At 46.2% G+C, this 21,936-nt stretch overlaps 1 protein-coding gene across 1 annotated transcript in view; it reads right to left on the reverse strand.

The window, feature by feature from the left end:
- The window catches only part of DCC (DCC netrin 1 receptor), a 349,458-nt gene that overhangs the window by 184,113 nt on the left and 143,409 nt on the right, over window positions 1-21,936 (reverse strand). The window contains exons 4-5 of the mRNA XM_026038936.1: window positions 11,243-11,393; window positions 10,904-11,040 (exon numbers count right to left, since the gene is read on the reverse strand). Of these exons, the coding sequence (XP_025894721.1) occupies window positions 10,904-11,040; window positions 11,243-11,393 (288 nt within the window). The remainder of the gene's footprint in view (window positions 1-10,903; window positions 11,041-11,242; window positions 11,394-21,936) is intronic.

The following is a 21,936-nucleotide window of genomic DNA, read 5'->3' on the forward strand; positions in this document are numbered from 1 at the left end:
AACACCACTAAAGGCTCAAATCCAGCATCAAGCATAAGCTTTTAGGACAACACACATGCCCTTGATTTAAGCTTTCTCTAAACTTGGAGTTTTTTTTCTCTAAACTTGGAGTTTTTTTTCTCTAAACAGCGAGCTTTAGTCTTCTTAGCAGCACAGAAAATCAAGCAAACAAAATAGTGGAAACACTGGAGGACCACGCTGCCCTGAACACTGCGGCGGGCACGGTCTCCAGCCCCACCTGCACAAGTCATACCCCAAACCTCATTTTTCAATACCTAGAAGCTTGCAAAGGCAAATAACCTTCTCGGAAGTTACCAATCTTTGTCATAACACAGCAACATAATATATAAGACTGCTGTTTTCAGCACCAGGTCCCCATACGAAGGGACGTAACATCCCCTCAGCTGGAAGGTCAAGAGTGGCTTACAAATTCATACAGCGGAACATCTACTCCTTCCAAATGGCTGTTAGGTGAACCTGAAATTCATCTATTGCCACCGCCCRCCTGTGTGACACTTGGCTGCCTGGCACCGTTTGCAAAGATCTAGGGGCGTATTTAGAAAGCAAACAGGGAGCCCAGCTCTTGTTCTATTAAAATCAAAAGCACTCCCATTGATTTTCCTCTGAACTCGCAGAATGATGCAGCAATAGCTCTTCATCTCATATGTTAAAATCTAGATAAGCCCTGACAACATACCCGAGGCAGAATTTCAATCTGAATCCATGTAGCACATAAGCAATACGTTGATTGCCCTAGCTGGTAATTTCTTCGCCATCATTGAACAAGACGATGGACTGGATCATAATTTGTCATGGGATGCTCTGCAAACTAGGCTGTAAAGCGGCAGGTTATTTGCCATTCCATGAATAGGTCGGGCATTTTTTTTCCAATAAAAAATTCATCCGAGGCAATCGGTTCCCAGAACTGCCTTGCCCTGCTAGTATCCGCAGAACTTGTTGGGTTTGTGCTCAGCAGAGAACCACSTTACTCCCAAAGGACTAGGAGTGGCCAACTGCAAGGAGACACCATCAAACCGGTCACCAACCCTGTCCTCCCCTGCTCCACACAACCGGCCATCGGTCATGGATTGTTGGCTACCAACCAAACGGCACCATCACGGGCTTCTCCTCCCATCAATGCTGAGACTGGAGCCATTTCCCACTTCTCCAGCATCTCTGGTCAAAGAATTCCCCATTCTGCAAAGCCAACGCACAAGGACTCAAAGGAAGATCATCACTTAAGTGATGAAAAGTTGGACTATGGTATTTTTACGGTTATCTGCGCCCTCCGCTGTCACGCTGCTCTCTGCTCCCCAGAACACACCACAAAACAATTGCCTTTGGCTCTGGGGACTCTTCTTAAATCATTCCTTATCAAACCAAATGAGAAAAGACAACTGTCCTTGGGGACATAAAATAATTTAATTCAACGTATTAACAAATCTTTCTGTTATACCGTGACCTGATGACAAATCTCCTATGGTAAAGAGCCGATGTATTGAACATTTAGATCAAACAAAAAAATCAGAGCTGGTAGCTTTTAGGATTCCCTTTAGGACAAATATTCTTTAAGGGAGCTTTTCCCCACCCCAGACCGAGGGGGGTCACTGGATTACTCAGAACAGATCTGCACACAGACCACAACTATGAGCCATTTCTTTAAGTTTTCCAGGAGTTTTTGGCTCAAGCTGGCCAAAAATGCAAAAGAAAAAAGGTATCGGTAGAAGACAGAAGTCGCTCAAGGGATCAAACCCATGGAGGGAAACTGCACTTCCCCCCAGGAAAGGCATTTCCAAGGAGGAACCGGAGCCAAGGATGGGCCAAAAAGTCTGTTGGGAAGAGAAGGATTAACGGAACGAACCAAGTGCCCCRGCATCTTCACTGCAGCAGTAGGACAGGGCAGGACGTTGAAAGAGAGCAACGGAGAYGTCCTCATGCACAGCATTCAAAGCAAGTAAAAACTCCCCTTTTCATCTGAAAAATGATGCAATTCCATTGGAGTTGCCCAAAAAGATGAAGAATACACCCAAGCGCTGGTCCTGGTAGGTGGTGTGGAAGGCGCCTTGCAGGCAGCTGCACCTTTGGGGCTTCTCCTGATGGTGCTAATGAGCAGCGTGGGCTTCTTTCACACTGACGACTCCAGAACCAGCGGGAATCCAGACTCGGAAGCCACATCAAAATTAAATTCCCATTGGAAGAGCCGTGTAGATCAAAGACAACAAAGGTTGCAACTCAGGAGATTAAAAGTAGGAAAATTATTAGTTTTTGTAATCACATCAAGAAAGACCCTTTTAAGACAAGTATGTGGAAAATYGTGTTTTTTCCCTCCAATTTTCCCTTCTTAAAAAAAAACACACAGACGATTAAGCAGCCCTGTGCTGTCACCTGCTCTAGGTGACCCTGCGTGTGCAGGGGGATTGGACTGGATGATCTCTAGCGGCCCCTTCCAACCGGAACCATCCTGGGACTGTGTGACAGTGTGATTCCCTCCTCTGCGGGAGCAGAGAGCCCAGGTCAACGCAGGTGCTGCCACCACTTGTGTCCATGACTGCCCCCGGCTTCTGCACAACCCTGCACTCTAGAAATTTCTCCTCCCYACAGTGGTGGTCACGACACCGGAGAGGGGAAGCCGGGAAAGTCGTCACCTTCCCAAGCCCTTCCATCAAGCTGAGGATGCTCTGCATGGGTTTAGTGACACGCAGCAGATCTAAGCTTATGTTCTGGTCCTAAAATCCAAGAATCTGATGTGACTTTACTATCCTGATAGTCAACACCAATGAAARGAAAAGCTTTAAAGACTTTTTCTAAAAGAAATTCAAAAAAACCCACCAAAGTTCAGTCAATGGATGCAAACTATCGGTGCAAGACGAGAGCAAACCTCACTGTGCACGGTTGTTCTGCACAGAGGTACGGGCTGCAACAGGCCATTGCTCAGGTACTATTTTTGACCTGACTATCATGCTAGAAGTAACACTATATGCAATGAATCCTCAGTGTACTACAATTAAAAAAAAAAAAATAGAGGCAATATGGATTTGATCTCCAGCTACTATGGAAAACATCCCTGGGGATTCAAAGCAGATTGAACAAAGCCAACAGTTCTTACTCAGGCAAAAGCTCCCGTTAAACATCCAAAAGCCACCCTGTTGCTAACGGGCTTTTGGATGTTTGAGATGTTCCCCACGTGTGGGATGGTAGAGCTCAACACTGACAGCCACCTGTGCAGAGCGTGCAGGAGGGTGCAGCAGACACTCCTGAGCTCAGCTTTTCAAGGGGATCCATGGACACATCACACACGCACCTCTCACCCTGCCATGGTTCTTCCTATGGGATATTTGCAGTGGGTTTTACACAATCAACTTGTCCAAAAGGGGCAGCTTTAGGTGCTGCAATTCGATACGGAGCAAACAAAACCAGGCCGGGACCACTCATTGCAGCGGTGGAAAATCCAGCACAGGAGGCAGTGAAAAACGACCAGTCATTTCTTTTCCCCCAGCTGATACGTATCTTATTTATTCCTTCTCGCACTATGTGAATGCTGCGCCATGCTCTATTTTGTCTTTCGCCTCAATTAAAATGTAAATTTCTGCAGCCCATCTCTGTAATTCCACCCTGCTCCAGGCAGGGGAATTTAAACTGCTTTTAATAAAACCAACTACAGATGCTGCAATAAGATTCATTTCAGGCCGTTTGAAATCTATATTTTTAATAGTGTTCCGTGGACTACAGTTATGTCATTGCTGGGAATGTTCGCACAAAAGCAATCCATGGAAAAGCCACATGGAGCCTGATAAAAAATGGGCAGCCCCTGGCCACYAACACAGACCTGTGTGCCAAAACACACATATGGGCCTCCCTTCTTGCTGATTTTTTTATACCAATTGCCTCTTTTTCTGCTCTCAGGAGCTGCAATACAATAACTGGCTTGGATGCTTGAGCTGGACATTTCGGAGACTCCCAAAACCTTTTCACCAGCCCATGTCTGCAACTAATCTGGAGGAAATGAAGTTTTCAATAAGGAACCTGGGAGCCTGCGTTGACACRAAGATGCCCTGGATAGTCACTAATTCTCTTTCTTCCCTCTTCTGTATGTTCTGTGGTGTCGTAAAGTTCAAATGTACCCTGCTGAGTTAATGACTGAAAGGGAAAAGTCACATTTGCTTTTCCAATAATGAGAGGTGAACTCTCCAAGGGTTTATTTCTGASAGCATCATCTTCCCCGAGATCTGCTCCTCCGATGACAGAGCTGACGGTCCCGACTTGGCAGAGACCCCTATCCATCACGCTGCTGGGGAACACTCCTGCCTTCCTCCCTGTGCTCCTGTGCTTGGGGACACGGAGAAGATGTCACATTTACAGGACTGGTTACACGGGAAAAAGAAGCTCCACGGGTCCTAGGGACCAGATGAGGAGAGGGTTTCTTAGGAGCAATGTCAAGCACAGGGGTTAGCAAGAGAACACGGCTGCTTGCATGTCCTGGCCAAAACCCTACAAAACAAGCACCAAAGTACTGAAATACATATACAGACCAGCAAAACACAACTCTGTTTCTGCAGCTTTTTCTACTATTCACCAGGTTTTCTCCAGACAAATATCAAGAAGTGGGGGGTGAAAAGGGAAACCTACCCCAAACCTGAAGGAGCTCTCCCCGATTCTGCCAGGCCAGCAGCTAAGGGCAGAGACACCCTCCGCCTGGTTCCCCCGTGGGAGAAGCCCATATACTGGTGGGAGAAGCCCATATACCATGAGGGCAAGGTAACTGCTGCCCCGGTGCCTCGATGGGCAGAACAAACCGGTGCGCGTGGGCAGGACGGCAACGCTTCCCCGGGCCGCCTCCACGCTGCTCAGACAGCGAGTTGCCCTCCTGCCCGCGTCGCTGCCCCCACGTGCCCTCCCTCGCCCCTTGCCAGCCTCACAACGGCCACTGCAGCAGCCGCTCGCGCTATTTGGGTTGATTAAGGAGAGGATTGATGCCCGCGCGCCGCTATTTCTACAGCGGGAGCTGGCCCGCTGCTGCAAAAGGGCACTTGCTGCTCATGATTTATACAGAAAGCCGCTTCCAAGCACTGCAAGAGGAACACGGTGCCTGCAAAATTTATTTTGGTCAACTTCCCTAATTGAAATGGTATTTTCACAGCGGCTCGCTGCGGATGAAAAATTTAACACTTCCTTTTTCTTCCCGTGGAGAAACGCGGGGTCAGAGCGCGTTTCGCTCCTCGCTCCATCGTGCGCCCGGGCAGCCCTGGGCAGAAGGGACGTCCTGGTGAGTGCAGAGCGGCCGCGCGGCCGGAGCCCACGGCCTGCAACGCGGCTCCTGCCGCGGGAAGGAGAGATAAGGGCCCTTTCCAAGGCGGGAAAACCACTGGAGGAAAAGACAAGACCTTCCAAGCACGTTTATTTATTAGGCTAAAGGGGAAAAAAATGGGAGGGTTGAGAAAACACTCTCAAGAAAATAATTTCCCTCTATCTTTGTTATTGCAAAAGTTTTTTTTTCAGGTCTAGTAAATATGCTGATGTTATAATGTCATATTAATTATTTGTGTGATTTTAGAAAAAAAGTAATTATCTTTTTTTAAAGGTTAAGGACTTGCTAATTAGGTTTAATTTTCTTATAGCACCTTGAGGTCCTTGAACCAAAYATGGAGCATTAGAAAAACACAGGGCATTTGAACTTTTCAAGCACAGTTTGTCATATACAGATACTATAACATTTTTTACCTTGTATGTCCCAGTTTCATGGTAATAATCTGCCTCTGTGTTACAACTGATGGAGCTAAAAAAMACTATGGCGATCCTCAACTTTTCTGTGCTTAGTTATGTAAAATTAAAAAAAAAAAAAGGAAAAAAAGTTTGCTTTGAAGAATTTGCTTTTGCTGGAGAAGGAGGGGGTATTTTGATGCTACTGAAGCCTTTATGCACCAGCCATTTTCCATATCCAGCCTAATGCAGACACAGGCGGGAGCTCAGAGCGTGAGCTCTGCTCAGGTACTCAGCTGTTCTAACAACTAAGAAGTGATGACTCCAACTCATTCCCTTTTGGGGCGAATTATTTCTATTAATAACAAGAAAATATTGTTTCTGTTCCCCTCTGCTGGGAACCCTTCCCATGTGCAGCACTGGCACCGCACAAGTTAGGGCATCCAAAGCTTTCCTGCATTAGGAGCAGGGTATGAGCCTAAAATTCTCCTCTCATGCCCGTGCCTTCTCTGAAGYGTCTCCACCACCAAAACGTGGTGCTTTGCATGAAACACATCCCCATTCTCTGCTGCAGAGGAGAAAGGCTGCAGCCTGCTAGTCGGGACATCAGCATGGCAGATCCAGGTGCCACACCAGTGAACAGGTAATTTTATATAAAAACTGAAGATCTGGACAAAGGAAAAAGGTCCAAGCCTCACTGGCCTGCAATGGCAGGTTGTCCTTGTGCCCATTTTCAGTGCGGCTCCACAGGCAGCACTTCTCCATGCTCAGTGGCTGTCTGGGGGATGAACAACGTGCTGGGCCAAATACTCTTTGCTGACACAGCACCCTTCTCGTTCCTCCAGCCATGATCCACCACTGCCATCTCCTCGGAGCAAAGCCAGAGCCAGAGCCCACATGAAGGGACTGACACCCCTCGCTGCTCCCCAGAATCAAAAAGGAATTCTGCCCCACCAGCACACCGCAGACAAGGGAAACACATCCAAGGTGCTCAGCTCTTCTCCTCCTGCTACCTGGGATATTTAGCTCCTGTTCTTCCCCGTTTTCTCATGGAGTGACACCACAAACGCAGGAGAAGTGCCGAGCGTTGAGCACCGCGCCACTCACTAACCTGTCTGCACCATCCCTCCTCCTCCTCCTCCCTTTCCTTTGGCTCTCAATGCAGACGAGCAAAGTTACCAGTCTGCTGGACAGCCAAAGAGACCCTCCACRCTGCCCTCAATGATGCATTTGAGGATAACGTGGCACAACCCGATGCAGAGCAGACTCAGCTACAAACGCTGGATAAATATCACACCGGCTCTTAAAAMGGCACCCGGGGCCGAAGGCGAATGCAACGAGGATGCCGTGAGAGGGGGAAATGGAACGAAAGAGGCAACACAGCGGGAAGGGAGAGAACGATGCGTTTTGGGTGCCTCCGAACAAGAGCTGGGGCCTTCCCCCGGCACTGGTATCGCTGGGCCTCTTAGGTGTGTTTATTTTTAATAAGGCTGCTATCAATAGCAATATTAGCAGAAGCTGGCAGCATGTGAGGCTCTCTCGCGTGCTGCTCGCCAGCACGTAGCTGATGCCAGGGATGCTGTGACAAGCGCTGCGCTCGGCTCCCGTCCCAGGGCACCACGAATTAGCAGCCTGCTCGGCAGGCGTGGCCCTGTCTTCTACTTCCCAGGCTGCCAAATGTTCTCATTACCCCAGAAATATGCCAAACTCTGCAGTATAACACAGCACTGCTGATCTCAGTGTCGCACGTGGGTAGCTAATACCACAGGTCAATAAAACACTGCTAAAGAAGACAGACAAACCCCCCGAACAGCTTGGGCAGCTCCCCGGGGCTGGGGCGGCAGCACGGCCGCCCGCTCACGCGTTCCGCCCGTCTCAAAGGTCCTCAGCTCTGACCTGAGAGTCTCGACCCAGCGAAGGTGACGCATGCAGGGCTCCTCGTGCTCGGCTGGGCTCTTTCCCACAGCTCCCGGCGGGACAGGGAACCCACGAGGGCGCCCGGCGCGTTCGCACGTCGGAGCCGCAGCGCCAAGGCCCGGGGCCCCCTTCAGTCCAGGCTCTCTGCTCACCAGCCAGGCCCCATTTTCAGCTTCCAGATCAAACAAAGCCCCTGGCTGGAAAAATTAACACTCTGGGATGAACTAAAGGGTACCCTCAGTAACGTTATTTTCCCAGCTGCAGGTTTCACAGCGGCATCCCCATTAACCCTGCGTGAACACAGCATGCCCCCCGCCCGGCACCACGCAACAGTAGGTAAATGATTTCCAAAGGCCCCATTTCAGCTTCAATCACGGAGCATTCATTTCAAACGTCATCTGAAAGAATAAAGTATTTTTCCTAGATAGAGAATAACTGCTCCCGTGAAGCCATTAAGCCCTATTGATTATGTAATACCTTTTTTAAATTCTCTAAATAAGAGGGAGTGAACATGGAAGGAGCTATTGATCCCTCCAGCTCCTCCGTCTGAAGGCCTGGATCGCGGGCGGGCCGGCCCRGTCTCGCCGGCAGCCCCAGCCTTGGCGCTTCCCCTGTTCCGCTCCACGCCGGGCGTCCATCCCAGATCCCAGGGAAAAAGCCTGGAGGAGGCGCAGGGATGGAAACAGGTTCAACATTCAAAGTCATCCCTGGAAGAAGTAAAATGAATGACACCCAGATTTTCATTTACGTTGAACGATACGGCTGCAATTGGAAACTATATGGAAGTGCATATGTGAGTGCTCCGTAAAAGTCAGGAACACCAGTGCAAACACTGCCTTTTAGATCCGCTTTTTCCTTTTTGCTTTTGCTCCTGCTCAGCGAGATCCCATCCATAGGTCTAAGGCTTGGAAAACTTCCACATGGTTTTACCTCATTTATGGGCCATTTCAGGAGTTGGGCCGGGGGGTGGGTCTCCTTTCCTAAAATCTCACTTAAAACATAAACCAAGCAAAACCTATATSAGCACTCCCCCCCATCCAACAGGCCCAAATATGCTTCTGAAAACTAGGAAATACATAGAAAGAAATTGTAAATGACACTGGTTAACATATCTAATAACTCTCCAATGTCTCTTCAAGATAAAGCCCTTTAATACTAACTAATCTCTGTTGGATCTTTTAATTTTCATTACACAAGGAGGAGTTGCTAAAACATTGCCAAGAGTCTGTATGTGTGAAATTGGAAAAAAAAAAATTGATTATTTCTTCTTGCAAACTGATTAACCTCTCGCAATTTTAGACCTATATCCACCACAGTAGTCTTTATTTTCAGCTCTTTCAATGCACTAACAGCAACTCCATAACAAAACACGGAATTTCTTGCCAACAGCTTCATCACTTCCAAGATCAAACGTGTCCTGCCACCACGTGATGTGACTGCCTCTGACCCAACCTTGTCCACCCGTACAGGTTTCGGGAGAGCATCACGGACCTCACGGACCTGCGTGGGGTTTTTCTGCTCCCACTGCACTCCAGCCCACTGGCAGTCAAACAATTATGTGAAACAACGCAAGCCCTGCAACAAAACACTGATCAGCAATTTACTCTATTAGCCAGATTAACTCCAAGGAAACACACACACACATTTACATATATTAATTTGTATTGCATAAAAAGGAAATAAATTAAACAGTTAATTGTTGTGTTTATAGGACAGATTGATTAAACGTGGGATTTCAGCACATTTGAGTTTTCTCCTGGTAAGGATGGAGTCAGCAAATAAGAATAGTTAGAGAAAGCGGAACACCTTGCAGCACTACTGAGGCAAGAGGTACCAGCCCATTTCTGCCACCATCTCTGGAGCTTTACTCATGCAATTCCTTCTGAAAGCTCCGCACCAGTTCCGTACCTAACACAAACATAACTGAAGAACAACAAAACATGTTGAGGGAAGCGCTGCCAACAAGCAATCTCCTCCTGAAACTACGCATTACTCTTCCAAAAGGCTGGCAAAGGGCTTGGCTGCAGAATTCCCATTAATTTTCAAGGAACTGTGTGGTCAGAGACAACCTGTGTGGCAGCTTCTGCAATGATCCTCCAGCCAGCATTGCTCATACCAAGAGACTGGCATTTGGGGAGGAATATTAATGTGATTTGTCCCTGCTTCTCAATCAACAATTAGTCACCCACAGCAGACTACACTGGAAAACATCTTTCAACAAAGCGTATAAAACATACTACTCAAGAGGTTAACTTCTATTTCAATATTTCATTCATTACAATGAAAACAATTTCATGATAAATGAAGCGAACTTCTGCAATTATAAAACCACATTTTTATTTTTACCCAGTAAAACAATGCATTACATCAACGTACCTAAAGAAGTAGAACTGAAGCCACCATCATGAGCAATTATTGTATTTTGTTATAGCTTCATAAAAGGATATTGTTATACAAGCACCGAATATCCTATAATCCAAATTAAGGCTCTATTCACTAATGAAAGTATTTTTTACGCATAAGCTTTAAAGCCAGAATGCAAAATGAACAGTGCACTGAAATATGCTATTGTTTGACTAAGTATTAACTGTGCAGTTCTTTAGATCTTACTGAATACCACTAATGTAATTTGCTATTGTTCAATCCCTTAGCTAAAGAAAAGAGGGGGGAGAAAAGCAGCTCTCAGATTTTCACATATTTCTGATTCCATTAATATCTGACACAAGAAAGGAATTTGCAATTTATGGTACCTGAGAAAGCACCTCCCGCCAACCATGCTCTTTTCCACGAGGATGTGAGCAATGGAAAGCCTTGGAGCATCACAGCTGACCGTGCATCTCCACAAATTGACTTTGACTTTTACTATTCTGGGGATCTTTTTCCATTGATGACATTGAGAAAAAACAAACCTCAGAAGGAACCCTGTTCCGCYGGTCCGAACCCCACCTCTGAACCCCACGGCAGCCACTCACTGTGCACAAAAGCGATACTCGTTTCAATGTTAGAATCAGGAATGCAGGATGGAGAAGGGAAGGACATGCCCATTTCCAGACTGCAGTAACAATTAGCAWCTGATACCCGAAGCTGTTTGGCAGCAGCAAGACTATCTGGCACTGTAGGAGGTATTAAAAGATTTAAGGGACTTGCGCAAAAAAAATAGATCAAAGCAGCAAGGGAACTGCACAATTTGCAATTATTTGAGCTCTGAAAATAAAAGTTGTTGTAAAAAGCGATCAAAAGAATTCTTGGAAGAGCAAAGCGGACGCAGCTCGTGGAAACCTCTACTCACCCATCACCGACAGCTCCGCAGAGCCACTGCTGTTCTCGTTCTTGTAGGTGACGAGGCAAGTGTAGGTCCCAGAATCGTCATCRGTCACGTTAGAGATGAGTAAGTTACTGCCAGCCAGTAGCGAGTACTTTCTGGACCTGAAACAGAGAGAACATGTTAGGATGGTTTATCTCTCTTCCCAGAAGATAGTTCTCACAATACATTATCCACAAACTACTCCCAAACAGTTCTCAGCTGTGATTTTACTGCTAACAACTTCACCCTCCCACTTTAAAGGCCAGCCCGAAGGTCTCTCCTGGCAGCTGCTATTTCTGCCCCAAACCTGCTGGCAGCGGGTACCTGAGGGGCAGCACTTGGTCCCCGCGCAGCCACGTGAAGGTGGGATGGGGCGAGCCCGAGACGCAGCACTCCAGCACGGCGTCCCTGCCCGCCACGGCCACGACGCTCGACGGGCGCTGYAGGAAGAACTGCTGCCGCTGCAAACCCGGATCTGCAAGAGCCAAGAGGGACAGGGTCGGCCAACACGGACCAGCACAGCGAGCCCCACGCRCTTTTATTCCCTGGGAAATACAAAACTGCGGATCGGTAACGGGCCCGGGAGGCTGCAGCTTTCACAGATCCTTCCTGATGGGGGAAAAATAGGAARTTATAGCAGAGGGATGTAAAACGCGCATCAAGTGGCAATCTCACAGAGCCGCTTACGGATCAAACCCAAGGGAGCACTCGGAGGCAGAGCAGCACCAGCTTTCTTCAAGGGGAGGAAGGAGTGTTTAAACACCAGGAGGAAAACCAGCTCTCGGCAAGCCCCAGGAAAAGGCACGGTCCCAGCAGAAGAAGGCAAAGGCAGATGCACTTGTAAGGGTGAGACAGGGACGGGGTTAATGGCACCGCTTTGGAGCAGGGAGAGGGAAGTTCATAAATATGAAAGGTGAGAAAAGGAAAGTGCCAAGTGAGGCCGAGGAAAACAAATGTGAAAAATGAAATAACTCAAAAAATCTAAATTGAAAAGGAACAAGGAGAGAGATGAATGGCCCAAATTCTCCTTTGCATTAGAGGGAAAAGGCAGGAAGCATCAAAGCCTGGAGAAAAGGGGACAACCCTGTTCCGCAGCCCATGTGCAACGCAGCAGAGCTCGTTTGGTTGTACTGGGGACTAAAGCGTACCTGTGCTATTATTCTATTCTCTGTGATGATTACATCTAGACTAACGACGCCTCTTGAGCTAAACCATTTACATTTTCAGCTCGACGCCCGAGAAGCCTCTGTGTGGCCACATGAACGTCGCTGTACTTTTCAATGCTTTGTGCCACTGAACCAGTAATTTTCAGCTTCAAAAAAACCCAGCCTTCCACGTGTGACATTTTCACATTGAATGAGTAGATTTTAAGCACGGGGACGCACGGCGAGCTCCGTGACAGGCGTCTGAATGAAGGACACCCCGGGGAAGGCTCGCGGTCCCGATGACAGCACATGGACCTTCTCCTCACGCCCTTCTCCACTTGATTAAAGACCGCTCAGTACGTTCCCCCTGAAAAGGCTCTCGTAAGCCATAATCAAGCCACATAATCACCCAGCAATGGATGAGCTTTAGTAATCAAGAGGTATTAAGCAAAATCCTGCTTCCATCCTAGTCATCGATCCGGTTGAGCCACCACCTCCTCTCTTACACGTTGTGCCCGACGTCCAGGGCATCTTTTGGCCCTGGACTTCAGTGTTGGTCCATCGTGAAGCAAACTGTGAGTCGATGCGTGACGAGCTGCCTCTCTGAGCAAGCGGCCCGGGACCCTCTGTTCCCGAGCGTCCCAGGCAGCACAGAAGTCATCGTCAGCGTGAGCCTTGCCATGTGAAATACAGAGCCGCACTCTCCCCCCACAAAACTGCAATTTAATTAATGTTTAAGAACAAGTACGGACTAAAACCAATTACAACCAAAGCAGCGAATGAACTAATTTCCTGAACAAAGCAGAAATTCTCACTTCTTAGCTAGGATTCTTCCCAAACACAACAGCCAGTACTGCTCTTACCACTATGCATCCACCTGCCGTAGTCCCTAAACTGATGGCACACAGGATGGCTGAGGTTGGAAGGGATCCCTAGGGATCACCCAGAGCTCGGGGCACCCGGTCACATCCCGGCGGGTTGGCAGATCTGCAGAGCAGGAGCCTCCGCAGCCTCCCTGGGCAGCCTGGGCCAGGGCTGGGCACCCTCAGAGGGAAGAAATTTCACATACAGTTAAAATTCAAAACGACAACTAGGATTTGTGTTTGATTTTGATACTCTCCACTAACAGTGAGTTCTGTGAATATGGTGCTATTTGTATAAAAAATACCTATTCTCATAAAGCCGTATTATTGTCTCCTTTTTCTAGATGGCAATGGGCTGAGATGTTCTGTGACACAGCTAAGATATATGGGTAAATATACATACATGTATATGTAGGCCCAGGCATGGAAATTAGCTTCTGCCCATTTTTATGGGGAAGACATAGCTTCTATTACACCTTATGGACATAATTAGTTAATGATAGTTCTCTAATGATTGTTCTCTAAGACAGACAGACACTCAGCTTTGCATGAGCATACACTGATAGAAGCTGAGAACATATTTACTCTCTTATTAAATCAGTCTCAAACAAGTGTAAGTCAAGAAGGAGCAAGTGTTTTCTGCCAAAAGAAAATGCCATTGCAAGTTGCCTCGGATTCAGCCCGGGAGATGCAGCACTTGAGCACGGACAAGAAAAAATGTTTCTGCAGTATTTTAGCAATACGGTGCATTAGGAAAAAAGAAGAAAATGCTCACATAAAAAATGAGCCGAGTCCTGGAGTATTGCTTTGCACTGCACCACGCGACTTTGGGCATTTGGAAACGTTGCTCACTTGACAAAAGGCTCCCACATTACGCCCATGAAATTTTTCTGAACACACTCGATAATACCGTACTCGGCCAGCACAATTTATTTTTTATTGCAGCAGTTTTTATATTGCAAATTACAGAACCGAGCTGCCGTTAATACGACACTGATGTGATGGAATATCTTTAAGTGTTCATAGCCACATTTCCAAATTTGATTAAAAGAGATAAGGATTTATACCAACTAAAACCCAATTTTGCTCTCTGCTGTCAGCGAAGAAAGGGCAGCAAAACTCCCCGACCTGATCTCCCCATCATGCCTGAAGGCTGAACACTTAATCCCAATGAGAAAGCAAGGGTTATGTGTGAACAGGGTTAGAAAAATCTGCCATTAAAGCGATACTGATCTCTCAATATACAGAATGCATTAAAATGTATAACCCGACTGCGAGGGGATTTGCTTCCCTCCCCGCAGCCCCCTTGCAGGCTGCCTCCTGCTCCGTCCCTTCCCAGGAAAGGCCCTCCTGGCTATGGGATGTGGCACGTCCCGGAGCACACAACCAGGAGCACATGGGGCGCTCTTCCTGCTGGAGTCACTTCCAAACACATTAGCTAAAGTGGGAGGAAAGCGGTGCCAAGGCACTACGGGAAATTACTGCCATACATCAGGGGTCCTCTTCCCAGCGTTAACGACGGCTTGTTGTGCCGCTTCCCGAGCCATAATGAGGACAAAATATTTACAGGCCTTTCAGCTTGTTCTTTGGGGTCCTTAGATAAAAGGATAATGCAAAATTTATTACGGATGCAGCTGCACAAGTAGGGAAGGGACCCTGGTGTTTTGTTTTGCCTGTTTTTTACAAGACAAGACAAAGTCGTCTCTTCTGTGACCATTAAAGTTTTAAGAGGCGAAAACGCAACAGACTGAGGAGCTGCAGCACAATCACGTTATCTTATATCCTTAAACCGGGGATGGGAGCTGAGGGGGGCTCCCTTGGATGCAGGGAGGCGAGGAAGGGAGCGGGGCCTTCATCCAGCCAGGACCCGCAGCGACAGCGGGGCTGAGAGGGATTTCTGATGTGGCCACATGAATATAACTTCAGCAAGAGAGAAATGAGAGAATTCAAATTAGTTTTGCATACTCCCAAGTCCTTGTTTGAGTTGGAAAGTTCAAGAACAGGCTTAAATCAACCCTTAAAAAGCATGGTAGCAACCCCGGGCTGATTCATAGCTTTTAACTGGTGAATGGGAKGAGCTTTTAAACCATCCTCCAATCCTTCTCCAGCCCCCAACAACACTGCTGGATAGTGGTCTCCCAGGTAGACCCATATTCCGGCAGGTCCAACACAAGCCCCTCAAGTTGGGGAGCGATGGAGCTGCCGCCCAGCAGCCACTTGTGGTGGTACCTGCAAATCTTCTCAACAGCAGCTTTGTTTTCTTCCCATTCGTGCACAGAGCTGCTACAGGCTACGTGAGATGATGCAGGATGAAGTCTACATCTCAGGCTCTTAGTGCGACTCCCCTAAAGATCCACCTGCTCTGATCATTTGTAGTTGGAGACTTAACGTGATTTTCTAATTTCTTAGTTAAGAGGTATAGCCAGATCCCTACCGAGGTCTCCTGTGGTGTTTGCATACAGGGACTTTGGCTTATTTTAACTGCTCCAACGATTCTGTTTCTGTGACCTTCCAAGACGCTGGCCTGATAAACCAGTAACTACTCAAAGGGGATTTTGGGGTGGATGATGAGGGAAGGAGGTTGATTTGATTCTAGTATCGGTAGCCCCAAAATGTTTCTTCCAAACTTACCAAAAACAAAAAAGAAACAGTCTTCAAAACTTGTGGTCAACAACTAATGGTGTCGAGAATATTTTGGATCCCTTAGAACTCTGTTTTTTCCCTCTGGATATGATGAACTTAAAACATYTGATTTTGGACAAGATTTTTAAGTCACTATCTAGACAGCACTGGAATAAGAAAAAAACAGGTATTATCATTAAATATCCAATGCCATAATACAAGCACCTTTTTCCCCCCAAAATTATGATTTTTTTATTGAACATTTCTGCCCTGCAACCGTAATTACTGAAACCTGCTCTAGCACTTTCATCCTTTTAGAATAAACTCACAAGAAAATGGTTTCAGGTATATTTAAAAAACAGACTTGCACTTTTCTAATTCTCAGCATCTTCCACGTCTTTAATTCCCTCACCTCCAACAATTCCTTCAATGCCTCCAAAGTCTAGTCCCATACTTTAATCTGCAATCACTACTGCCAGACTTGGTCCCAATGTTCAGAGCTGTCCTTTGTTCCTTTCTAGCCCMTTTGTTGGGGACAGGACTTGGGTTTCCACCAAGATGGCCAAGATTTGGGTTTCCATCAAGGTTGCCTCTTCTCTCTGTGTCACAGCAGCACTGGGGGCATACATAAAATACGTTTCATTTCCACAATATCCATTCAAAGTATTTCACTTTAAGTCTCCCTGCCTGCTCTTCTGACTCTTGCATGGGGCACTTCTCCTCTGCTTTGAAGAGAGCACCTTCCAAATGGTTGTGCACATCAGAGCGCCATGCGCTTGGCTAGCAAACCAGGTCCATGGCCAAGGGAAAGCARAGCTTTGTGTACTGAAACACATTTAAAAACTGCGAGTTCGTAACATGGAATCATTTATAAGAGGTTTAGGAGCATCCAAAATTCTCAGCATTCACGCACTCCAGAAATCGAGGCGGAAGGAGATGAGGCCCATTCTGTTCTGCCYCAACAAGCCAAAACCTGGGACAAAGGGGAGGATGCATCGCTTGGCGCTCGCTCTTCAGTCAAGCAGCTTAATCCAGCTTTTAGATCCATCTCCCCTGGAAAATAAAGGGATCGCTCTAGCACATCATCAACCTCCCAAGGCTCTTCCAGGGCTAGAGAATTCTCGTTTTTGTTTGCAGTTTTTGGACTGCATGTGGAGAGCGGATGCAGTGACAAATCCCAGCTGAAGAGGAGCACCGGCTCTTCTCCCGCGTGCCTGGATTAGCAAGGCAGCCTCCGGCGCCCCGGCTCACGGCATCAGCACCCTCAGGGAGCTCTGCTTCACAAGGGCAGTAACACATTGGGAACCTGCACCCAGCCACGCAGGCCTTCAAACCCTACAGAGAGAAAACACAGCATACTCCTAAGGCTCCTGCTCTGCCCTAAACCYGGCTTTCAATATCCTAAGCACTGAAACCAGCTCCACCTCAATGCTCRCTGAAACCTGTCCAGAATTAATAAAGCTGGACTTGGCAACTAGCCCAAGACCATCAAGCAGACAACAGGGTTTCTGTAGATATTAGTTACTGTGCATATGGTTGCAGTGATCTCGGGAAGAGCTCGCACTACACGAGCACACCAAGCACCAGCACGACAGCCCTGCTTGTTTTTCCTTCCACCTACCTACATCTCTATACATGGCCAACTGTGGTATTTGCATGTTTTTATAAGATATATACTGTTACTATAGAAGATTTGCATATTTYAATGATAAAATATATGTTTAAGTGAATGGTTTAACCTGTTGAGAACACCAAGCTGTCCTGTTCTGTAATCAGATCACTTTATTGAGCACTAACCGGATTCATCTGGGTTGGGGTCACTGCTCCCTATGGTCAATAACATTTGAAACTCAACCAATTTTGGTTGAGGGTTAGAATATAAGTAGCTTATAAAAAGAACTCAGAAATGCAATTAATTTGGGCAGCAGAATATTGGAACCGCCCAGGGCAGTTTATCAAATAAATGTTTTGCAAGGAGGGATTTCCCATTTGGGATACACATGGGAAGACGACAGCCCTTGTCTGTGCATCTGTGCAAACACCTTGCACCTCCTGCTTTGAGATTCGACTTTAATGGATGGCATCTTAGAAGATGATATTTAGCAAATAAATTGTTTGCCCCCAAGCCATTCTCAATCCTAACAATAAAAAAACACCATAAACATAAAAAACATACATTCCTATCAAAAAAGGGCAACCGGAACCATGCAAGGTAACATTTTAGGTGGCAAGAAATCCCTTGGCAGTCGACAGAAGCCTCACCAGCCAAGGGGGGCTCTCCCGATAGGATAAACCCCCAGTTTTGGAGCACCAACGGCGGGCGCTGATCCAGGCTTCACCATCAAGCCCAGCTCTGGAAGCGCGTCACGCGAGCGGACAGCACGCTGCTTATTTTCCAGCAAGAAATCCAATGCCCTTTTAAATGCAATTGATGGAAACCCCCTCACATCCTTAAATTAACAGCTCCAATGGCTATTACTGGGTTTAAGGTATAATTTTCTCCTGCATGCAAGAATGCAGCTTCAGGTTTCCGGTCATTAGGATTTTTTATACCCTTGTCCTGCAGATTAAAGAGCCTTCTCCCCCAGGTAAGCACTTGCAGACCGCAATAACACGAGCTCTGTTAAAATCTCCTGGATAAAGCACAGAAATCTCAACTGCTCACCAAAAGACAGGCTTTGCACAAGAAATATTCTTCTTCTTCTTCCTCAACTGCTTTTCATTTGTCAGGGTTTGCTGCCTCAGCTCCTGCTGCTGGCTGGACACTTGTGCTCCCCTGCTGCCCATGTCTCCCTTGGGCTGAGAGAGACACCCACCAGTGCAGGGACATGGGGACCTCATTGGCACAGGAGATGAGCAGAAATCTTCAAGCTAAGGTGGCACCTGCTACAACCTCAACGTGTTGCATGGCTGAGCTTCAAGGCCATCAGGGCCTTAAGATTAAGCTGATCTTTCTCCAAAATATGCGTAATTGTAAAATTTCTATCATACAGCAGCATTCGCATACAGAGCACTACCAAACGAGTTACCCCCAGGCACGCTGCCTAACACATTCAGATTGYTATTCAAGATTCAGCCAAAAATTGTGACTGCTGATTGAAACACAGAAGAAATTCATAAACCCTGTCCATCCTGCAACAGCATATGTAAATAAGCCTCACATTTAGTTCCTCATCTTTTAAGAGTCACTTAAGCCTCAGCGCAGGCCTTAAGCTCAGGAAGCAAACGTGTGGGCTGCTACTTAAACACAAGCCTTCAACCTTCCCTCTTTCCACCAACACGAGCATCAACCTTCCCTCTTTCCACCACCTCCTGGGATCCACATGGACTCGCTCTGTCCACAGACACCTCAAAGAATCTTACTAATTACTTTACAGAAGCAATGAATTTGGTCAACAATTCCTTAGTGCTAAGCAGTGTAAAACTTAAACTAAAACCTGAGGGATTTTTGGTACAGTAATGTTATTCCCTCTAAAATAATTAGAAAAGGTTGAGGAATTATTTGAATATGCTTTTTTTTCTCTCTCTCTTTTCCTCATGTTTTCAGTATTTGCTGCAACTTTTCACTTGAGATTAAATTTCGAGACCCCAAGGAAAAGAAGAGGCATTTCCATTAGGAAGGTGAGAAAATGTACACTCAAAACAAACTTTCTCTGAAAAGCTGTGATGGCAGCTCAGAAAACTGAGAAATGGATACGAATCCTTCAGAAAGCTTTTGAGCAGGTTTTTTAGGGATTTTTATACTAGCTCCTCCTCTATATCTGCTCTCATATGGCTCTTTTCTGCTACCAACACCCAACTCCTACCAGGACAACCTACTCCAGGTAGTGGTCAGCACTGCTTGAACAAACWGAAGTGTCACTCTGGATCAACTAAAACTATTCACAGGTTTCTATTAAAGCTGAAGTATATATATGCAGAAGTATTAAAAACTTGCCAGAGGAGTAACGGCATTTATATCAAATACTTCTTTTTCAGATGAATTTGTGCACATTTAATTGTAAAGCCCAAAAAAAAGAAAAAAAAAAAAAAAAGCCCCATTAATTTCCTGATAGTCTCGTGTTTTTTGGTATAAGTGATGACCAAGGAAAGCAATTGTTCATCCATAACTCAGCTGCCCAAAACTATGATAAAATACAATAGTTTGGCTGTGAAATAATTAAAAACTGCTCTGACTTGCAAGTATTCAATATATTCCTGCGGAAAGAAATTTCTTGGCACTCTCACACATTCAACAATGCAAAACACAAGATTCAAATGTGCAAAAACAAAATGGTAATTGCAGTGTTTCTATTCTTGGCCGAATGAACCTATCTTTGTTTAAATATATAGAGAAAAGGATAAATATAGTCTTTTGTCAATCAACATGTCTTGGGAATGCTACCAGCTAGACATCTCCGAAAGCAAGGAGCCAACTTACAGAAACATATAGGAAAGAACAAAGAACAGACTCAAAGACGTGAGGTACATTTGCTAACAGCTTTTTCTTGTGCAGAAGCACAAACTCAACACTGCTGGTTTCACATGAGAAACTTCCAGTGAAAGCCTGTACAAGTGGAGATGAGCCAGCACACACTGAATGGCTAGAAAGCATTGACGCTTGACAAGATACTGGAATGCGGGCAGCCTCGTGCAGAGGGAGCTACTTGGGGTTTATCATCCKGTCTGGGAAGGCTGAAATTGGTAAATGCAGTTACATAAAGCTTCTTTCTGATTAAGCTAAAAACGTCCTGCCTAGTGCCCTGGTACCCTCTCCCATCTGCTAAGCTTTGCATTCAGTAGTTTACACGGCAACTTAAACTACACATTTTGTGCTGCTAAAGCGTACTTTTTTTGATTGCTTTGTCCAGAAGGGCACTAATTACTTCATCCAAGTAGTCTTAGGTCCTCCTCCTAATTTTTTTGATGATGTATGAAGACTTTTTCTACTGAGAGGAGAGACAGATCTCCAGATCCACCATAACAAACCATCCACCATCAAACCACCAGCCACCCAGATCCACCATCTGGATCCAGATCTGGAACCACCCAGATCCAACATCAAACCATCAGCTTTTCAGCCAAAGAAGTAAAAGCAGCATTCATGCTTCTTCACTGTTGTCCCTCACGCCCTGTTTAGAAGATGCACAAAAGATTAGAAAATACCATTTTCTATACCATATACTAGCAAACACCATTTATTGCTTTAGGAACTAGTGGATGTTCCAGTACTTCAGAATTCACAACCAGGTGAAACGAGGGCTCCTAGATGGTGCGTGTTGGTGTGTGTTGCATGGGCTGCACATAGAGAAGCGCCACTTTGGGATATGAGAGCTTAACTTTGGCTGTTGCCTTTGCTCTTGGTGCAGGTCCTGACAGTTCTGCTGAGGGGTCAGATAGATCACAACTGYTACGCCAGCAATGTTTGTTAAAATAGAGAAGCACCATACACTACCTAAGGCTCTTCTTGTGGTGCCTACTCCTTTAAACAGAATTTAAGAGATTTTTTTTCTTTTTTTCTCATTAAAAAGGAGAAAGATCAACAATGATATGTTGYCTAGTAAAGGCTAGCTGTGCAAGACAAGAATTGCATCCAAAAACAGATTTTTGCCAACAAATAAAATTAGGAAAKCAAGCTTAACAGCACAGAGTTGAACCAAAGGGTGAATGTGAGATCAAAATTCCCAATAGGCTCAATAATATCCAAACTTCTGTCTCGGCAGCACCGTTCACTTCTCTTAATAGCCACATCTGTTCACATCTGCCTGGAAGGAGCTCTCACTACTTGCCATAAGCCCATGTCTGACTGACTCCACTAGTTCCTTGTGGCGTACGTCTCACATGATGTGGTCTGGTGTTGCCCTAGTATAAGTTTTCCTGGGAAAAGATAAATGAATTCCCTTCCCTCCTATGAACAACCTAACAGAGGCCATTTAGCCAGAATGTTAATGACCAAAACTGGAGAAAGGGAGGCACCCATCTGTCTACAGCAAGGCAGTAAAGTGGATGAACAGCAAAGCAGTAATTCCGTGAGGAGTCTGAGAGATATTCTTCAGGTTTAAGTGAAAATTTGCAGTTTTGTGGTACTCTTAATTTTCATTAATGAAATTCCTCTCCCCTCCATCCCATCAGTGGATCTTAGATCACTGTGGTCCAGGGAAAGTCTAGGTTTGTCTACAAGCATAAGAAACAACCCACGTCCGTGAGGCTCCCGGGAGCCCCAGCAAGACCAGCTCTGTGGCAGCCCATCACACAAACCACCAAGCGAGGGCCAGCTCTGTACCATAGAGGTCTGGCTCAAACGCTTGGTGCCAAGAAGTGTAACAACTCCAGAGCTAGAGACCTCTCCTAGGAGGGAAGATCAACCAGTCTCATCAGGCTTCACATGGGCAARGAGCAATTTTCCTCA

Source organism: Nothoprocta perdicaria, unplaced genomic scaffold (assembly GCF_003342845.1).
Source record: "Nothoprocta perdicaria isolate Ctin4 unplaced genomic scaffold, notPer1 scaffold_10, whole genome shotgun sequence".
In the NCBI taxonomy this organism is placed as follows: Eukaryota; Metazoa; Chordata; class Aves; order Tinamiformes; family Tinamidae; genus Nothoprocta; species Nothoprocta perdicaria.